The sequence below is a fragment of the Artibeus jamaicensis genome, unplaced genomic scaffold (genome assembly GCF_021234435.1).
Source record: "Artibeus jamaicensis isolate MK-2021 breed Jamaican fruit bat unplaced genomic scaffold, CSHL_Jam_final scaffold_474, whole genome shotgun sequence".
NCBI classification, from domain to species: domain Eukaryota; kingdom Metazoa; phylum Chordata; class Mammalia; order Chiroptera; family Phyllostomidae; genus Artibeus; species Artibeus jamaicensis.
Window position 1 is genome coordinate 37,548,076 of NW_026522046.1, and position 20,747 is coordinate 37,568,822.

Consider the following 20,747-nt stretch of genomic DNA (forward strand, 5'->3'; position numbering starts at 1 on the left):
AAATGTGATTTAGGAGGCAATTCTGCTCTGATATCTGGTTGGTAATCTTCCAATGTAAAAAATAAACTGATTTTTGATCTAGAGAATTATAAAAGTGCCTCTTCCAAATGGGGGTGTTGTCTTGTCAATATGCAAGTCTGTTGAGATGAGCACATTCACTTACTTGAGTGGACATGTGTTAATCCTGTGTTTAATGACACAATCCAACTGTATCTGGGTTGACACATATCATCCGTTAAAAACCAATAAACTATCCCCCTTTTGCCCAGTTCTCTAACCCATAGCTTGGATTATGGACCACACTTAGAATATGTTGCTCACTATAAACTGTCTTTAATTCTTAAAGTTATTTTTAACATTCTTTAGTGTCAAATATTATTTGCTGACTTAATATATTCAATCACTTACTTTGTATTCCACACACCATTTAGCTCCCCACTGGGGATAACAAGCGTCCAAGAGACAGTTGTAGTTCTCAAGAAACTTGTGGTCTCATGGGGGAGACAGACGTTGAGCACACATGTGACAAGGTGCGGATGAGGGGAGGGAAAATAAGTGCAAAAAAGGACAGAGGTGGAATCAATTCAATGTTTTTAGAATTTCATCTTTATTGTATTTTTTCATTACTATTTAGTCCTCTTATACCTCCCGTCTCCCCAGAATCAGCAGATTCTGACCTGAAAAAACAGTCAGACCTCTCCTCAGAGTCTAAGCCCTTAGGCTACAGAAGAAGCAAGAGGCCTATCCCAGGCCAGCAGATCAAGAGGTTTGCCTTGTGTGCGCAGGTGGCGGTGCCTCCAGATGTATTTGCACAGGCCAAGCAGAAGGAATCCAACGACCGAACGGCTTCCAAGGTGTTCCCAGACCAAGAAGAAGATAATATGCAAGATGTGCAGTAATGAAGACACTAACTTACAATAAGATACAAAAATGGGAAAATCAGATCACTTGGTTTTCTTTGGATTTTCATAAGAAAAAATTTAAGTGATCCATCTTTCAGGTGATGGAAACAGTATGAGAACCCTTATTCACTTATCGCCCACGGCCAGATGTGATCAGAAAACAATTCCCCTGCCTCCTCTTTGCACCACGCAATGGCAGGAGGAACTCACTCAAGATGCCTTCCTGACTGGGTTAGAGAAGGGGAATGGAGCAGAGAAATAGGAATCAAGGAGTCTGGCTCTGAACAACGTTTTAAAGACCAATTATGCTTAATGTACCCAGAGAAGGCAAACATTCCCAGCGTGTTTCTGCAGTTCCAAACACAGCCTTGGATCCGTTTTCCCTTTTTAGTGAAGGTATTCTGGGTGAGGTGAGGTAGCAACTTGATCCACTGAACACTCCTCTGGAAACTTGTTTTGAAATTCTTTTCTTGAAGATTAAATATCTTGGAATGAACCAGGACTATGTTAAAACTTGCTTATAAGGTGTGTGGTATACTCTGTTCTCTGCCAAAATGCTTTAGGGCAGCTCAGAAATAAAGTTCATGAGCAACACAAAGGCTCTGTGTCATCTTAGTGTTTCTTAGGAATGAGGCTCAGCCAGCACGGCCCAGTGAAAGCTGCTGGCTCCATGCTACTCGTCAGTGCACCAGAAGCAATTTGATCACAGCCCAGCCTGGTCCTTGGATTCTCTCAGCTGTTCAGTTGGTACACCCCTATTAGAGGGGAGACTGCCTCAACTCCAATGATGGACGTCAGGAGAATGAGAGGAAGTTTTCCTGTGATAGTAGGCCAACTGCTAAGATGGTTCTTTTTTTTTTTAAACTTTCTTTTTTTAAAAAATATTTTATTTATTTTTCGAGAGAGGGGAAGGGAAGGAGAAAGAGTGGGAGAGAAACATCAATGTGTGGTTGCCTCTTGTGAGTCCCCTGCTGGGAACTGGCCTGCAACCCAGGCATGTGCCCTGACTGGGAATCGAACCTCGACACTCTGGTTCGCAGGCCCGCGCTCAATCCACTGAGCTACGCCAGCCAGGGCTGCTAAGATGGTTCTTAACACTCTCCCCTTCTGGTACTTGAGCACTGGGGTAACCCCCACCTATTCTGTGAAAATTGGACCTAGTGACCTGATTCGAAGGAATAGAACATAGCAGAAGTGCCTCCCCTCTTGCTAGCCTTAGATTTTGCTGAAGCACTCTCTCACTCTATGCTCTGTTTGCTTGCTTGCTCTTGGGAAGCAAGCTGACATATTTGAAGTTGCCCTACAGAGAGGTCCATAAAGTAAGAAACTGAGGGTGGTCTTTGGTCAGGAGCCAGGGAATAAATGAGGCCCTTGGTCTAAAACCTGCAAAGAACAGAATACCATCAATGACCATGCACGTGAGTGAGCTTGAGAGCAGATTTTGTCTCAGCGGCACACTGACATGACTGCAGCCTATGAAAGTCCCAGAGCCGGAGGACTCAGCTAAGCCAAACGTAGATGCTAGTTTCTATAAAAATAATGAGACAACAAATGTCATTGTCTCTAGCCACTAAGTTTTCAGGTAATTTGTTACACAGCAATGGATAGCTATTACAGCTGCTTAAATAAAGAAAGGGTAGGGCTTGGGAATGGGGCACAAAGTTTGGAAAGGAAATAGTACATACATTTCTGTCTGTCAGAGTCACCAACCCAGAGAGAATTTTTATGACAAGTGTTCTTACACATACTGTGTCCAGTCATTGGGACAACCTGGCCAGGTTCACGTATTTTGGATAGACTGAGATTACACAAGTGCAATTAGTTGGCTCCAAATGCATAGTGAGAAGGTGACAGAAATAAGAGAGAAACCAACGTCCCTCCTATTTAGAAGTCTTGCTTCTTTCCTCTGCATTTAGTGAGTCGTAAGAGGCGAGGGCAGGGTTGGGACTAGGGTGGCAGTGAGGACCGCCTGTGAGACCTTTCTGATGCTAGTTCTGTCACTTTTCCTTTCCGGAAGCCCAGCCACAGTTTGCACTGAACAATATCGCACAGTGGGGTTGGGCCAGCAGAGCACTGAACAGTTCAGTTATATGGCTTGCAGCTTGGCCTGAGATGCAAAAAATTAAAAGTGCAAATTTCTACCACGTTCTGCTTAAGATTCTGGTAGTCCTTAGCCTCTCTGGTGATTAGTGGGATGATCACATGACTCTGCCATTCTGGCATTAGGTTGTTTTTGTTAAGTTAAAAATAAAACAGCACCGAGAGCTCCACCATTTGCTGGGCTCACAACAGTGTGATGTGGGTTGGATTACAGCCCCAACTGGCCAAATGGGTCTGGCTAACCACGTCAGGAGTAGGGTGGATGAGCAGAGAGTGGAGCTTTCATCTGATGGTGGCAACGAGATTATGAGATAATAGAAGAATGCACCACTGCCCCACACTTTAGGGAGACACGGGTGGCCCTGGGCACTCCTGTCATGGCGTCCGGAGCTGAGCAGGGCAGCTGCAGGACTGATTGGACACTGAAGATAGGCTGTGGTTCTGTCTCACCAGCTCCAGGGCCAGGTCCAGGGTCTCTCATCTAGATTCAGGCCTTTAGCTCATTAGCTTTTGTTAATAGCTTTCCCACCCCTAGCCCAGAGTGGGCTTCTCACTGCTCCTAGGGCCACAGGCTTGCTTCCAGAGCAGTGGCCTCTTCACAGGTGTTTGTGACAGACACAGGTATTTGTGACAGACAAAGTCCACTCCTGGACAAGATGACGGGAGAGGCTTGTTCTTCAGCTCCTCCCTGCTACCTCACTGCGTGTTGCCTAGAGAGTGTTTTTAGGGCAGCACTGTCCAGTGAAGTAGCCACCAGTGACATGAGGCTTCTGTGGAGCATTTGAAATGCGGCCACTGAGACTGAGGAACTGAATGTGTCATTTAGTTTAATTTTAATTCATTTACATTTAAATAACCATATGTAGCTGGTGGCTAATGTGTTGGCTAGCACAGATCCAGAGGCTGTCATCCTTATGTTATTCTTTTGTGAATTTATTTCCTGACTCATATTTATAGAACATTTTGTATGTGCCAAGACCATACTTAGCATTTTGCACTATCCACCCAGTTTTCACAAAACCCGATGAAGCCCATTATGTGATTCACATTTTCCAGAGGAGAAAGTTGAATTTTAGAGAGATGAAGTGGCCTGTCTCACATCATACAGGCAGGAGACAGGATTCAAAATAAAGGTGATCTGAGTCCAGTTCCGCTTTCCTGTGCAGAAGAATGAGGCTGAGTCAGCAGGAAGGGGGGGAAATAAAATGGACACAAGACGATTAAAATAATAGTCCTTGCTAAAATGGGTTCTTTCCTTTTATTGCTTATTGTAAACATTCTGGCCTCAGCAAATACATTGGCTTTTAAATAACCATAGATTAAAGATTTCACATCATATACTATTTCTCCCCAAGATGTAGCATCTATGAAAATAATTAGTGAACTCCAAAAATGTGTACTGGCAATGTGCACATTTATGCTATTGTGATACTAAATACAAATAATAAAAGTGGTCATCTATTGTTGGTCTATGGATTTGTGATATATCTTCCAGGAGACCTTAAAACAGCCCAAAGAAGAGAGATGGTATGAACTGAAATGGCTCCTCTGTGGGTAATGTTTGCAGAACATAAGAGGTATGTGATAAATGTTTATCGATGGTGAAGATGATGAGAATTCAATTTCCATGGGTCTTTTCCTCTCTGTTTTTCTTAAGAAATATGTGGCACATTACAACCAAAATTCTGAAAGTCACAGGGACCCTGGCACTTTGAGCTGCACAGTTGCAGTGTGGATTGGTCTAATCACACTTGCATAAGAAAGATAAATTAAAGCCTATGTACTGTTACATTTGTGCTAAAATCACAGTCACTAGAATAGGCTGGAACTCTTGAATGTACTGCATCTTCATAAGTAAAGAAAATGATCAGTATCTGGAAACCAAGCAAGTCACTCAGAACAAATCTAGCTTTTAGATCTCACTGGCAGTCAAATTGTATTTCCATCAGATTAGTGTATTTGTAAGTAAAATATGCTACTTGTATTAGCTACTAAATTTCCTAGCTATAAGAACGGAACTATAGTTTATACCTTAGGATATTTTTTTGTTTTATTCAGCAAAATTCACATTATTGTTTGGGGATTTCACTGAATTATGATGACGGTGTTGGCACAAACATTTTAGATTTACTTGCAAAGTGATACAAAAAATGACTCATCTCTTCCCAATATTTCCTCAGTGCAAATTTTAAGTACATGAAAGATCCAATATGAATGTTAAGGTCACTTAACATGTTAGATTTATTTATTAACAACTTTTACACATAAAGATAGGCACTTCATAACATTTGGATTTTGGCAAAAGGCACAATTTAATGTTGCTATCCTAACCTTTCCATAAATGTGTAACTTTTTCAAGGGACTAGATTATCAAAATATATGAAAGAGACACAGATTCTTTTCTAAACTACCAATGAATGGAATTCCACAGAACAGAATCCAAACTTCATTTTTTCCTCTTCTTTTTGTAAATTTGTATATTTTCATGATCAAGTTCTTAGATTTTACTTCTTATAGAAGAAATGGAATTATTTGGCATCTAATATTTTAATTTGAAGTGAAGAGTTTGTTGCTTGTGGAACTTGATACTTTTTTCACTGTTGGAAAAATCTTTGGCATCATACACTGAGTCAAGTCAGATGGCTTTTTGATGGCAGTCACTACCATTGAGGAGTTCTTGGCTTTGAGCAACTTTGAATCCCTTTGATTCTGTTTTAGTTTTCAAAGTAAATGGATGAGATTGAACTATTGTAGAAGTTTTCATCTTTGAAGGCATAAAAATTTACCCCATATCTACATAAAACACGAGCAGAACTTCTGAGGTCCACTGGATCCTTCGAGCATTTGATTTAGCTGTCCCTTCTACAGCGTGTCTCTAACATGTAGTCAGCCCGGTTCTGTCTGAAGTATTGGTAACAGGGAGCTTCTCCAGAGCTCCAATTGCTCTTTCTCATACTGAAACTAAAGTTCCCATAACTTCCATCCAGTGCTTCCGATGGTATAAGGCACAAAGTAGGTTCTCATGTACTTGGATCAGCATTTATCGATGAAAGAAAGAATAAACAATTCTAGTTCTGACTCTTGAAGCTACATGGAATACAGAATACATGGTTTATTTGGGCAGTCCAGGCTCTTTTCCTGTATCACACAAATCTTCTCTTTTCCAGAATCAGTACTGCAAAAATATTTTCAGATATTTTATCTGCCGTCATTACTCTCCTCTGAATGTGCTGACATCAATTAGTAGGTCTCTTTAAATGTGGTTCCGGTGAACCAAACATAATACTCCAGGTGGGTTCAGCTCTGAGAAGGGTTAAAAACTCTGCATCTCTTAGCCTGGACATTCCAGTTGACACACTGTTTGACCCAGAAGACGACTCCTTTCAGCAATGCGTTCCTGTCTGTTTCCGAGCAGAGGCTTTCTATTCTGGGCAAGATCTGCGGCTGGCACATATTTTGTTCTGGGAGGAGAAGGATTATTTTCTTGCGTGTCCAGGATAAGGAGGGGGTGGAGACCTCTGTGCTGAAGCTGGTGGGGTCGGGGAGTAGGGAGGAGGCAGTTCCGCACGGAATTCCATCTCATGGTCGCAACTATAGGGGGGCGGTGGCGCTGAAAAAGAAAAGGGGACGGGCATCAGGCAGGCAGCAGATACCTGAGTGCCTTCCATGTCGATGCTTCTACATTGGGTGCTTTGGGTGGGGACATAATTTTTGCCTGCAAAACTCGAGTTTTATCAGGCTGAGGGGCACACATACGTACCAGGGAGAAGACTATAAAAGGTGTTGCCACTGGCCAAAGTATTTAGGGTTGGTGGCTGAGGGTGTGTTTTGGAAATATGGTGTTGATGGCCAGAGAGAGAAGAGTCTGGGGGTAATTCAAGTTTGAGCAAAATAACAGACAGAGGAGAGCATTTTTGTTCAAAGAAAAAAGTATATGGAGGAGAGAAACGGGAAAAACATTGAGGAATCTGATTGTACTATCATCAGGGTGGGCTTTGAAAATCACATAAGCACTGTGTGATGTACAACTATCAGAAAATTTTTGAATACGCTGGTGAATATGGGGTGAATTTGGGGTGATTGAGGTAGACCACAGAAAAGGTGAGAGAATATAAGAGTTGTGTGAGGAATTATAAGGGGCGCACAGCAGTGGGGCAACCAGGTGGGAACCACGAGAGCCCTTAGGTTATGACTGGGTAGGGGGAGGAAGGTGTGGAGAGTGGAAGGAAGTGTTAATGTACTGGACACCCAGTACTGGGCTCCCATAACTGAATGGTCATGGAGCCATTACAAGAATAGGAATTAGAAATAAAAAGAGGAGAGGGACAAGCATATTTGTGAATAAGGTTGACAAATTTAGTTTTGTAAATTTTATTAGAAAATTTGTCTTAACTGTCTTAACTGTAATATATGCGGTGTGTTCTTAAATGACTTTAATGCACTTTATTATGACTACATATGGATGTTTTTTATGTAATGATCTCAATCCCATCTCTAGGGTGGGAAGACAGGTACCCCTTGAGCACACCCGGTCTTCAAGAACCCCGTCATTCTGCAACCTCTGAGCAGAGGCTCAGCAAGCCCTCTGATGACTTGCCAGTACTTGAATCAACATCAAGATCATGACTCTACTTGGAAATAATGTGTGTAATTGCTACTGTGAATGAAGACTAAATCACAAGACTGGTGTCATAAAATTGCCCAAACAAAAAACCCCAAAAGGCCAGGCCCTTAACATTAGAATGGGAAGAAAGAACATGTGACATTTAAACATTCTTATTTCTAAGATGTCTTCTAAAATGTACTTTTACCACTAAGATTATGATAACGTTCTGTTGATATGCACACACAAACACTGGGCTTCATCCCATTTGCAAACACAAACCATGTTTCTTCTGGGTCCCCTTAAGTTGTCTAACTTTTCCAGGAGTTTAATGATTTGAACCATTTACTGCTCTGCCTAGACTCAGGGATGTGAGGGAGCAGAATTGAGTCACTCAAGGAAAGAGGAAGATGGAGATGCAGAATTAGGTGGGATGTCCTCCATGGGATTCTCAGGTCAGCAAAGGCTTTGCAAATCTCTGGTGGTCTGAGCAGGCTGTGGGCTCCTGACAGAGGACAGAGCTCTATAGAGAACACAGCAATGATGTGTACAGCTTCTCCGTGGCTGCAGTGGACCTGTGGAGGCTGGGCTAGTCTGAGCTTTGTTTTCTACAACAAAATGGAATTACTCCTGTGGAATCTAAACACCCATTCCCTCTGCAGTACACCCACTCCTTTGCTTCATTATGTCTCGGAGGACTGAGACAAACAGATTTATAATAAACTTCCTCCAAGCCAAGAAACGCAGCCTCCAGGAAAAGTAGGAAATTACAGCTGGATACCCACTGAACTGTTTCTTTTAAGCATGTGGCTTTAAGTTGTTTTTATGTTGAAGCCTTTCCCTGCCTCCCACGTGAGAGGCACACAGCGCATGATTCTACAGACTGACTGCATTGTTCTCTGTCACGAAGCCGCAGTGCGTGGTCATGCCTCGGTAACAAAGCGTTTATGTTCTGCCATCTGCATAAAAATGGCTGGAGGACATTTCTGTGAGATTCCCCATGGTTTGTACAGCTGCATGTTGAACATGAAAATGTAACATATGAAACAGCAGTCTTTCTGTCGTACGCCTTTGGATTTTGACAATGTGATAATACAATGCTGAAGAGCGATATTGTGAAGACCATATCCATCACGAAACAAGCATGGTACATCTTTCAGGGTAGCAGCTCCTAGAAGGCATTTTGAAATAATACTTGTATAACTGTGGGCTATGCTATCTTTCTTTCTTGCAGATAATAAGGTTTCACTAGGAAGTAAACTTTTCATGCTATCAATTTTTAGCACTCCGGATTAACTCTAAGATTTGTTCTTCCTTAAAGGTCAAGTCATCTTTAAAAGACATATGGTTACAGATGGAGATACGGTGTCTTAGAAATTCTTTCCTTCCCAATATTACAATTTTCTGATTTCAGTAGAGGGAACATGCTGTTTATCCTTAATATCATTATAGTGGTCTACAATATTAGAAGGTTTAAGGATGCTATGAAACTCATGGAAGAAATTTAATGTTTTTCAACCACTCAGGCCAACAGTTCTAAAGCAAATGTAAAGGGAAGATGCGTGGTGTTATTAAAACTATTCACCATTATTTTAGAAAAGTGGGAAACAGAAAAATGATCCACAATGTTCTCACCACAATTTAACAAATTTTATCTTTATACATTCTCTTCTGGTCATTGGTGTTTTTTATATCCTTGTAGTCATATAAAAAGGTATACGCTTTTAACTTTGAATTATAATATAACCTCTCTCATTGTGCTGAATATTCCTCATAAACATTATTATCAATAGCTACATGTTATTCAAATGACCATTTAGTTGTTTTTATATTAACAGCTTTTTATTATTATAAAAAACGGAGTGACAGATATCTTTCTACACAAAGACTTCTTTTAAATTAGTTCTTTAGAACAAAATTCCGGGAATCAACTGACTGGCCACCACCTGCTATTTTTGTCTTCCTTGTGTTTATTTTTTATCTTATAAAAGCTTCCTGCCTTCTGCCCATTTTGTAGTTCACCTCATGAAGACTGTCTACTTCATGGTGTTGGTTTGTAACACCTAAATTGTAATTGTCTTCTTTAATTACTTCTGAAACACATGTAATCCTGCTTCTCAGTCCCTTTGACTTTTTAAAATATATTGTCATATATATTTTTTAAAGATTTATTTATTTATTTATTTATTTTTAGAGAGGGGGGAAAGGAGGGAGAAAGAGGTGGAGAGAAACATCAGTGTGTGGTTGCCTCTTGTGTACCCTCCAGTGGGGACTTGGCCTGCAACCCAGGCATGTGCCCTGACCGGGAATCAAACCTGCAACTCTTCAGTTTGCAGACCAGCACTCAATCCATTGAGCCACACCAGCCAGGGCCCCTTTGACTTTTTTGCATTCAAAAACAATTTTCTGACCTTGGTGTAACCAATAATGCTACCATTCTGTAAATCTGACTACCACCCTATTCTAAAATATCTTGAACCTCACCTGGATTTTCAATTTATTAATGGCATTTAAAAATAATAATTTAAGCTGATGTCACTTTTACTTTTTTATTCATATTTTTATTCAGCTTAGATTTATGATCCAACAGATAAATTATTTCTATGCATCTATTGTTAACTTTCTATCACTTTCCCCATAGCCTGACGAGACTCCAATCCTAATTAAATGTACTACTTTAACTACCCTGGCTCTGTATCTAGGAGCTTAATGTAAGAGGATAAAAATGCACAATTATGCTAATTGATTTCACTTTAAATGAATGACCATATTCTTAAGTGTGGAGGCTATTGGCTGTGCTTGTGAATTGAGCATTTCTTTGGGCATTCCAGCACCCCTCCATTCTCTGAGATTACTGTTTTATTCTTCCTGCTTAACTACGAGCACCTCTGTAACCTACTTTCAGGATAAGACTTGCTTCCTTTTTCACTGAGAAAATCGGCACAATTAGAAGGCACCTTATCACCATCCAAGGAGGATGAGTACATGGAAGTCTTCCCGTGTTCAGTACATATTCAAATAAGGTTGCCCTCATTTGTTAATTCAATAATGAAATGAAGTGTTGATTTCTCCATGAAATAATTCCAAGAGATTTTAAATACTGCACACCAGTTATTTTATAGAATGTTCCTCAACTTGGGTTTGTCAGATGACTTTTCATGCTAAGATTCAGGCTCTGAACTTCCAGAATACCACACAGGGGAAGCTCTGTCACCTTCAGAGTTGCAGCCAAAGATGGGAGACGTCCATTTGTCTTTCCTTGGTGGTATTAGGTTTTATTTCCTGGTTGAGACGGTGTCTGCTTTCTCCACTTTTATAATCAACAAGAATCTGGGAATAGGTGCTTCAAGGGTGTGCACATATTCTGATGCTCAGCAACCTTTCCCCCAGATTTACCATTAGTTGATGATCCTTTTCCTCAACCTTTCTTATGATACTTTAAAAATATTGAATTTTCCCACTCTACAACTCCTTTTTACATGTATCCTTTGGCATTTTGCTGGTAGCAAGAGACTCTCCCTCCTTCTCTATTGTTCGCATCTGTTCATCTATCTATCTATCTATCTATCTATCATCATTATCATCATCAATCGATCAACAGGGAACTAAATAATGCACTTCAAATCTTAATTTTCTTGAGAGCATTAAAATCTCTTGTTTTCATTTTATTGGCATTTGATTTTTATATCTTTTCAAAGCCTTTTATTACTGTTTTTTCTGTATTACCTTCTTTCAGGTGTGTATAATCCAAACTCATTTTTTAGAAAGGCGTTACTATGACCACTCTCCTTCATTTACAATGGAATTCTGGAAAGTAGTGGAAATGTAAGATTTGACAAATAATTCTTAATTTCACACAGGTGGTTTTAAAAATAATTGTAATGAAACAGGACACCATTTATTCTACCCAAAATGGCAGGAATAAAAAAACTATCTTAGAAGGTCACTGTCCAACAGAGGCTCAGGTGTGGCAGATGACCTTTTCTTGGTCACCCCCGCCTCTGCCCCCCAGAGAAGAGCGATCACTTTCACTGCAGGGCTCCCTCCCAACACTTGCAACAAGGGCTGATACAACACGGGCTGGATTATCTACTACCCACTTCTGTGGCCTCCAGGCTGGGGGACTATACAACTTGGACTCAACAACAATAAAGATAACGTGGGTTGTTATCTCTATCATCACAGGGTTCATTAACAAAATGTGAGTACAAACATTTTATATTTCCACACATGAGAGGTTTCAAAAAACATTCAATTCTACTCTGAGTTGCTTCCTCATCCTTTAAGCACAAGCTTAATTAGCGTCATTGAGAAGGAAATGAGAAGTAATCAAGTACATAATGTTTTGAAGACCTCGTGTTTTTGTAGTGAAAATGTTCCTACCCTAAGGTTCATTGTGTTTCTTGCATTATTCAGTTCCCAGAACCCTGTGTTTACTAAACATGCAGCCTGCCTCTGTGATCTGCCAGTAGTAAGGCACCAGTGTGAAGTTTTGAAAACATGTTTCCATGCATGAAATAGACACTGCAAACCCCAAAAAGCCCCACAGAACTTCACATGAAAATATTTTATATCTTCTATTATAATTTTATAAATACTATTTGAAAATGGTTTAAAAATTAATTTTAACTATTCTTGGCCAAGCAAAAGTGTATGAGAAATGTTATCTCCAGAGCACTTCTCTTTGCCTTCTCTCCAATTAATGTCTGTCTCTCTTCTTTCGTGTTACAGGTTGGCCAGGTAAAAACGAGGAGTTGTGAAGAATAAAAAATAATACCCCCATTTTTTCCCTTATACCCTAACATTATTACATGAATCTCAGCAATATTCTCAGTCAGTTGGGGAGATTCAAAATTGTGAATTGCTTTTGCACTGAGTAAAAGCTACACACACTCCAGAATGGAGTTGAGGGTAAATTCCCTAGGTACTGATATCTAAATCAGGTCTTGTCATGAGTTCTGTTCATTCTTTCAGCCATGTCTCCTGAGTGCCTGTTAGGCGTTGGTCCCGGTCACATGTGCTTGAGATTTAGTAGCAAACAAAAGGAACAAAAAAGATCCCTGCCTCATGGAGCTAATATTCTAGAAGGACGAAAAAAAACCAATAAGCAATAAATGTAACAAGTAGATAAATTATGTGATGTATTAGAAGATTAAAAACACTGGGGGGAAACGTGTAGCAGAGTAAGGAGGATTGGGTGCTGTGGGGAGGGATACATTATAATCTTAAATAGGGTGATCAGGGCAGGCCTCATTCCAGAGAAGATCTTCGGACAAAGAGTTGAACTGAGTGAGGGACTCGTATTTCAGACAAAGCCCTAAGGTGGGTGTGGGCCCTGTTTGTTCCTGGAACAGCAGGAAAGTGTGAGTGCAGCCAGAGTGATAAGAAGGACAGTAGGAGGAAATGAAGTCAAAGAACTGAAAAGAGGAGCCAAATCATACATTGCTTTGAAGGTTCTGGTAAAAAGTCTGTCTTTGACTTTAGATAAAATGAAGAGCCCCTGGCACTGACTCTTCCTCTGCGAGAGAGAAGAAGCCACTAAAGGATTTGAGCATCATGTGACTGCTCTTATGAAAGTTTCACTCCGGGTATTGTGTTGAGAACAGACCCTGGAGGCACAAGGAAGGTTCTGGGGGAGCACTTAGGATGTTGTCACAGGGATGGAGGTGAGAGCTGATGGGGCTCCCATCACGGAAGGAGCGGTTGGTACTGTGAGGAGTAGTCAGATACTATCCATATACATACGTATTTTGAAGATGGAACTGAAAAGTTTTCCAGACAGACTATATGTAGCTTTGAAGGAAAGAGAGGAGTCAAGAAGGAGCCCAAGACTTTTAGCCTGAGCAGCTGGAAGTCTAAAGATGCCGCCAACTGAGATGGCAAAAGCTGTAACTGGAGGAGGGCTTGGGAGCATGGTCATGTCCAGACATGTTGAACTTGAGGTATCTCTCAAAATCGATGTTACTTACCAGGATAGGAAGCGATGGCGTTGATGTGCGCGGTGCTGATGACTCCCACCCGGGGCCCGCGGTTGTTTTTCATGCACATGCAGATACAGATGGCAATTCCAGCAATGACGCCCATGATAAATACGATTCCAAACACGATGCCAGCAATCGCTGTGCCCCTACGAAAGAAAAAAACAAAACAAAACAGTACATTTCTTGGAAAGTAACATTAGGATTTTTCAGATTTCCATATACAATTTGATAACTATGACAAGTGTTTCTTTATGAATGTTCTTAAGGATAATTTTATTCCCTGATTCGGTTAAGAAGTCTTGTGTATTGCAATGAATAAATAAGTTGTAAACCTTTAGGGAATCCTCTTCCAGAACAGGAGACCTATCATTCACATTCTGGTGTTTGAAATTCATGTATTTATACAAAACATAATTCTCCAGATAGGCTATCTAAAGTGATAATTTAAAAAACCATTCTTCTGTGTAAATAGCAAAGAATTTATCTACTTTCTATAAAGTATATGTGTTTAATGAAGACAACTTGATTCATGTCAAAATATGACATCAATAGTAGCATTTATTCTCATTAGAACTCTTCATAAAGAAAAATAAAAACCAATATCACACAAAGGAAAGTTATTAGCATGCTATGTGATTTCTCTACAGCAACCCCAGATTCTAGAAGACAATTAGCAATGCCTTCATATTTCTGAGAAATAACATCTTTCATGTTAGAGTTCCATACCCACACAAACTATCAACAAGTGAGTAAAGCACTGAGTCATTGCCAGGCATGTGAGGACTCTGAAACATTTCTCTCCCTTGTACTTCCCTTTAAGCAGACATTCAGGAATGTGCTTTGACCAACAGGGCAGTTCACCGAGAAAGAGCAAGAATGTGCCTATATCTGTACCTAGCTGCATGTATTTCTGTATATATTAAATAAGAATTATAATTTCAAATAGTTAAAATGCTACTAAATATTGTTCCAATTGCATGTGTGAATGCTAATAGGAGGTAGAAATACCAATTTATACCATTTCCCCAGTAAGCCTGTATTACTTGAGAAACACGCTGTAACATTCAGGTATGCCAAAGATATTTACTTTTCCTTTTTTCATACTGGCCCTTCTCTCTAATAACTTCTCTCAACATACCCACTTTGTGGAGGCTTTTAATCAATTTCTCTGTTATGCTCGGAATAATAAATTTCCCTGATTCCCTGGTTCTGTCCCTGTGATAGAGATGTGTCTACTGCAATACCTGTCTTCTACATTTTCTTTCCATAAAAAAACTCTTGAGGGTTAATTTAGGTACCTGACAACCTGAAATAAATGCTATTTATCTCCTAGATACTCTTAAAAGTTGTCTTTTTGGTGATAAATTTATAGAAAATAGTTGTAAGTAAAATATTTTGTGACATCACTCAAGAAAACTTCTTAAAAGGTGGGAAGAATGAGCTTGTCCCCTGCAGCTTCCCCACCCACTCCTCACCCTGCTTTCTGAAACCTTAGCGTAATGGCTGAGCTCTAGTCTCATTGCCAGACCATGAGGACAACCTGCCCAGGGATGGAGGAGGTTTGAATTTCATGGGGTGTGCATCCTGAATAGATAAGGAGATGCTATATCAACCCCGAGTTACCTATCTCTGAATTCCCTTTACATGACAGAGAAATATAAACTATTTAATTTTTTTCATTAAAATCTCTGGTAGTTTAGTGTGTGTGTGTGATGTGTGATATGTAGCTTAACCTAACCTCACCTAATACAACTCCTTTGCCAAGATTAACAAGGTAAAACAAAAGGGAAGTCTTTAATGCAGAAATAGCAGTTCTAAGGAAAATATATATATATACTCTGAGTTCCCTATGAAAAGGTTCCAAAAAAATCACAGCAGAACCAAGAAAGTATGAGACTGCATTCAACCTCTTGTAAATTGGGATCATTCTTCTTCCATCTCATGTGGCTACATTTTTATGATTTAGTGAGAGACCTTCAAGACATCTTTATATTGTCTAGACATCAAGGAGGTATATACAATGAGAATAAAAAATAGTCTTAAAGATGCTGTAAATGATAGACTGACCTGAACAATAACACTTTTTTTTTCACTAGAGTTCAATAGTAAATGATATGATTGATTAAGAATAAATTCAAGCCAAAACGTACCCTTTGGTTGGTTTGTACTTATTTTTACTGATCAATTTTTTTGAATAAGAGCACAATTCTTATATTAGATTCATAAAGTGAGTTCAATGAAGTTCAAATGCATATAATAAAATAAGAGTAAAAAATGGAAATCTGAGTAAAGATTACTGAATTATATTTATTGATACATTCGGTATACCAGATGGGTTCTATATGTCATATGTCCTGCCAATCTAGCCTCAGCACACCATAACATACTGTCAAAGTCGAAATGCAGTCATTCATAGTTTATATACATGCATGTGATTGATTTCATAGCAATATTTGGAAGCACAATTTTGACCCACACATAAATCAGCTTAGTTTTCCAGGCACGCCCTAGAAGTGTTTGATTTACTCTTGTGGTAATGCCTGCAATTCTACATGGCTGCCACTAGATAGCACCATTTGTGACATGCGGTGTCCATTGTTAATCTTCCATGTGCCAGGCCTATTTTGGGTAATGGGATCTACAGTTGAATGATGCATGGCACCTTCAAGGATTTGAGAACCAGGTATGCAATAGTAAGCAAAGAGAGATTTGAAGGTCAAGTTTTTCTAGGCATAAAGGACCAAAACAAGAAAAACAATTAATTTGATCATACTCAGCAGAAGAGAACAATGAAATTAATCCCATTCATATTGTTCTTTAAAAAAAAAGCAATGGTATGAATGTGATGAACTAATGAGAGTAGTAATAATTTGTCAGTACTTTATTGCATATACAGATTTTTGACCTAGAGGAAGCTTGTGTGGGATAGAATCTGACCGACTTTTTTTGCAGGCAAGGAAACCAAACCTGTGAGAGGCTAAAATAAAGGTCTTCTAGCTAGTGTCCTGGCAAAGATGCCTCAGAGGACCTGATCCCTACCCCACAGCTATTTGCACGGCCCTGGCCTGCCTTGCTCACAGTCTGTTGTCTGCTTGGCAAATGTTATGGCATCTCTTCACTGTGCCAGATTAATGGAAAAAGTCTCACTGGGAAGTAGAGAAGAGGAGAGGAAGGATTCCTGAAACGTTTGGGGAACTGAAGCCCTGGTACCTGGTGACTAGATTGAAGTGGGGAGTAAATGAGAGGCGAGAGTCTGGAGTGTCTTCCTGATGGGCGGTTGCCCCTCACTGCACAATGGGCAGTTCATAAAAGTGTGCTAAGAGGAAGACAATATGACACATTTGACCATAAGTTAAATTCAAACAGGGACAGTCACTGTGCAGAGACTTCCTTGCCTCTTCCTTTTAAACGTAAAAATTTTCCAATTACTGCTAGATGTAATTCTCTTGTTTCTAATGCTTTGGCACAGTTCACCTTTTGGAAGTAACCTTTGCTGAAACTTCACTCTGAGATAATTACCTTCACTTCTGATGATTACTTTAGACAAGACTTTCTTCTCTTCCTTTCTATACCTTTTCATTGTATTTTGAGTGAAAAAAATCACAAAGCAGTTTTTGGACAGTGACGATAAGGCTTTCTATTGAAAGTCAATTTGTTGAGATTTAAGTCCTAAGAGCATATAAGACTTAAAGGATTGAATCTGATTATGAAAATGCAGAGCCCACAGAGTAACCTGCTTTTTTTCCCCCATTGACTCCAGCGTGGAGTGTTTCAAATAAATCTGGAGGCTCACACCATCACTGACCTGGCTACAGAAGAACAGCTACAATATACCTTTCAGACTTAGACATTTAAAAATTTAGTAAGATTCCTAGAGGATTGAGGTGGATGTTGGAAGTTGTAAACCTTTCCAAATTAACTGCTGAAACCACTAACAGACCACAGTGGCATAATGGACCACTGGCAGGCAGCCCACATGCTGTCTGACCCAATGTTCTCTCCTGCCAACTGCTCGACTGTACATTACAAGTGACTCCACCCACCCAAGCAACTGCGATTCTCTTCCTGGACCTTTGCAGGTCCCTATCATCTGCTGAGGCAAGCCTGTAATTGATGGTCGTCTGCTGCAGAGATCTCTTGTGTTGGCCTGCCAGTGATGTGATCAGGTCTGGCATTTATTATCTGCACTCAACTCTCATGAACTTGTGATTTCCAAGACCCAGATGCTGCTGCTTGATCACACTTCTCCGAAGGCCTTCCTCACAGACTTGGCTCTGCCCACCTGATATGGGTGATGGAGACGTTACAGTTTGGCTTCCTCATCGAATGTAGTAGCCTCATGCTCGTTTTAGTGATTCTTTTTTTAAATATATTTTATTGATTGTGCCATTACAGTTGTCCCATTTCCCCTGCTTCATTCCCCCCTTTAGTTTATGTCTATGTGTCACTAGTTCTTTAGATTCTACATTCCCCATACTATTCTTGCCCTCCCCTCTATTTTCTACCTACCATCTATGCCACTTATTTTCTGTACCTTCTCTACCCTTCTCCTCCTCCCACTCCCCTGTTGCTAACCCTCCATGTGATCTCCATTTCTATGGTTCCGCTCCTGATCTAGTTGTCCTCTTAGATTGCTTTTGTTTTAGGTGTGGTTGTTTTGTTTTAGGTGTGAGTTTGCTGTCCTTTCACTGTTCACCCTTTTTATCTTCTTTTTCTTAGATAAGTCCCTTTAACATTTCATATAATAAGGGCTTGTTGATGATGAACTCCTTGAATTTGACCTTATCTGAAAAGCACTTTATCTGCCCTTCCATTCTAAATGAAAGCTTTGCTGGATAGTTCAATCTTGGATGTAGGTCTCTGGATTTCATGACTTGGAATACTTTTTTCCAGCCCCTTTTTGCCGGTAAGGTCTGTTTGAAGAAATCAGCTGACAGTCTGGTGGGAACTCCTTTGTAGGTGACTGTCCCCTTATCTCTTGCTGCTTCCAGGATTCTCTCCTTCATTTTAATCTTGGCTAATGTAATGATGATGTGCCTTGGTATGTTTCTTCTTGGGTCCAACTTCTTTGGGACTCTCTGAGCTTCCTGGATTTTCTGGAAGTCTATTTCCTTTGCCAGATTGGGGAAGTTCTCCTTCATTATTTGTTCAAATAAGTTTTCCACTTGTTTGGCTTCCTCTTCCCCTTCTGGTACCCCTATAATTCGGATGTTGAAACATTTAAAGATGCTAGTGATTCTTAAAGCCATTCACAAGCAATATGTCCTCATCATAGGCTCACTATTGTTCTGTTCCACTGTAGATGGCTGCATTTACATAGCTCCAAACAGTTCTTGGGGTTTGTGCCTTACAACTACTCATGAGAGAAAAACTGATTTCAACCATGTGTTATTGTCTCATTCCAGTAGAGACAATCCCAGAGAAGGAATGGGGTTGGCTCAGCTGGAATTGAGGTCCCACCTCTGGATCAATCCATTGGCCAAGGCCAGGAATACAGTGATTGGCCCAGCTTGGGTCATACGCCTCTTTCCAGACTTGCAAAATGCAACCAAAGGGGAAAGATATGATAGAAACAGAGGTTGTCTATTCAGGGGCACAGGCAAGAGGTTTGGCAAACATGACTCACACTGCAACTTTGTAGAGTTGGTATTATTAGGATTCTAGGTCCAAGTTCAAGTTTATAGATGTGAGCTAGAATTTTCAAGAATGAAGGACAAACAGAGACAAACAACCCCAAGTCTCAGGTCTGTCCATTCTTCTCCTAAATATATAAATGGTGCTACAAAATCAAAACAAGATAACTTCAGACAAGTTCGCAGGCATGAAACTCAGGATTTCCAGCAGCCATCTGTTCTAGCAGAGCTTATTTTAACAAAAATCGGTTAATCTCGGATTGGAAAGAATCATAAATTATGTAACACTATACATTTTTTAGTGTCTTCTCTTGCCTAGATATTATGTTGGAGATTCAAGAAAGACAAAGACTGCAGAACACACACACACACGTATGCATGTAACTATAATGCATGGCATTGAGTTGAGGGGGAAAACCTATAGACTAGGTTCTATAAGAACAAAGTGCCTAATCCAAATGTGTTAGCATATGTGCAGGCATGTCTGAGTATGTATGTGAGCAGAGATTGGGTGTTTGTGATAAGAAAGAAGGCATGTGTGAGAGTGTGTGGAAGCAAAAGCAGGTGTGGCTGTATGTGTGTATTTGGGGGGTGCCAGAAGCTGGCTTCCTGAGGTGGTAACCCCTTCAGAATCTTAGGGAAGGCTAGAAATGAACCAAAGATATTTGAGGGGATTAGGGCAGAACCACATTTCAGATCAAAAGAACAACATAGAAATGCCATAGGAATGGTAGCACATGTATCACACTGTGTTTAAGGGCCTGTGAAAAGTTGAGAGTTGCTGAAATAGCGAAGAAAATGGGGCTAAGGATAAGTAGGGGCTTGAGGGGGCTTGTCAAGAAGGTCTTCAATGACACTGTAAAGAACTTGGTCATTTTATTGGAGTATACAGAAAACAATCAATAATCTGTAAGTACAGATCAGTCTAAAACTAATGTGGAAAGTAGATTTGATGGGGATCAGACTGTCCCCAGGCAGCCCCATTGAAAGACCATTGTAATTATCTGGGCAAAACTGGTGAAAGACTGAACCTGACAATGGCAGAAGGGCAGGGGAAAAGGCGGCGGGGGGGGGAGTTTAGGAACGTCAAATATGGAAGGTAAAGTTAGGGGCACCTTAAGGTTATTAAGTTTGAACCCCTAAAGAATGATCATAACTCTGTGCTGTCCCCAGTCACCCAAAGCTATTTTCACTTCCAGTACTTAAAAGTCATTGAATCTGAAGGCAGCTTGTTCCATTACCAAGCAGTACCCTTCAAGCGTGGGGCACTGCAGTAAGCTTCCGTTCACCGGGTCTCCTGTGTCTCCCAAAGAAGGGGCTTCTGCAGAGGAAAAGCTCTGACCTTCTGTAGGAGAGAAGGGAAGTGTCAGGCCAGAAGTGTCATGGAGAGGGCAGAAGATAAACTTTGTTAACACTTGTTGTTTACTGGTCTGATTTCAACCAAGCATGTTTTCCAAAATGAATGTTTATAAAAGACATATGTACTGTTTAATATTGTATTACATAAACTTTTAGCATAATGTACATA

The 20,747-nt window shown here is 40.3% G+C and overlaps 1 protein-coding gene across 1 annotated transcript in view; it reads right to left on the reverse strand.

Annotated features, from left to right (window-relative positions):
- Nucleotides 1-583: 583 nt before the first annotated feature.
- Nucleotides 584-20,747, reverse strand: part of CYYR1 (cysteine and tyrosine rich 1) — a 95,445-nt gene continuing 75,281 nt past the window's right edge. The window contains exons 3-4 of the mRNA XM_037155237.2: nucleotides 13,575-13,732; nucleotides 584-6,612 (exon numbers count right to left, since the gene is read on the reverse strand). Coding sequence (XP_037011132.2) covers nucleotides 6,479-6,612; nucleotides 13,575-13,732 — 292 coding nt within the window. The 3' untranslated portion in view covers nucleotides 584-6,478. The remainder of the gene's footprint in view (nucleotides 6,613-13,574; nucleotides 13,733-20,747) is intronic.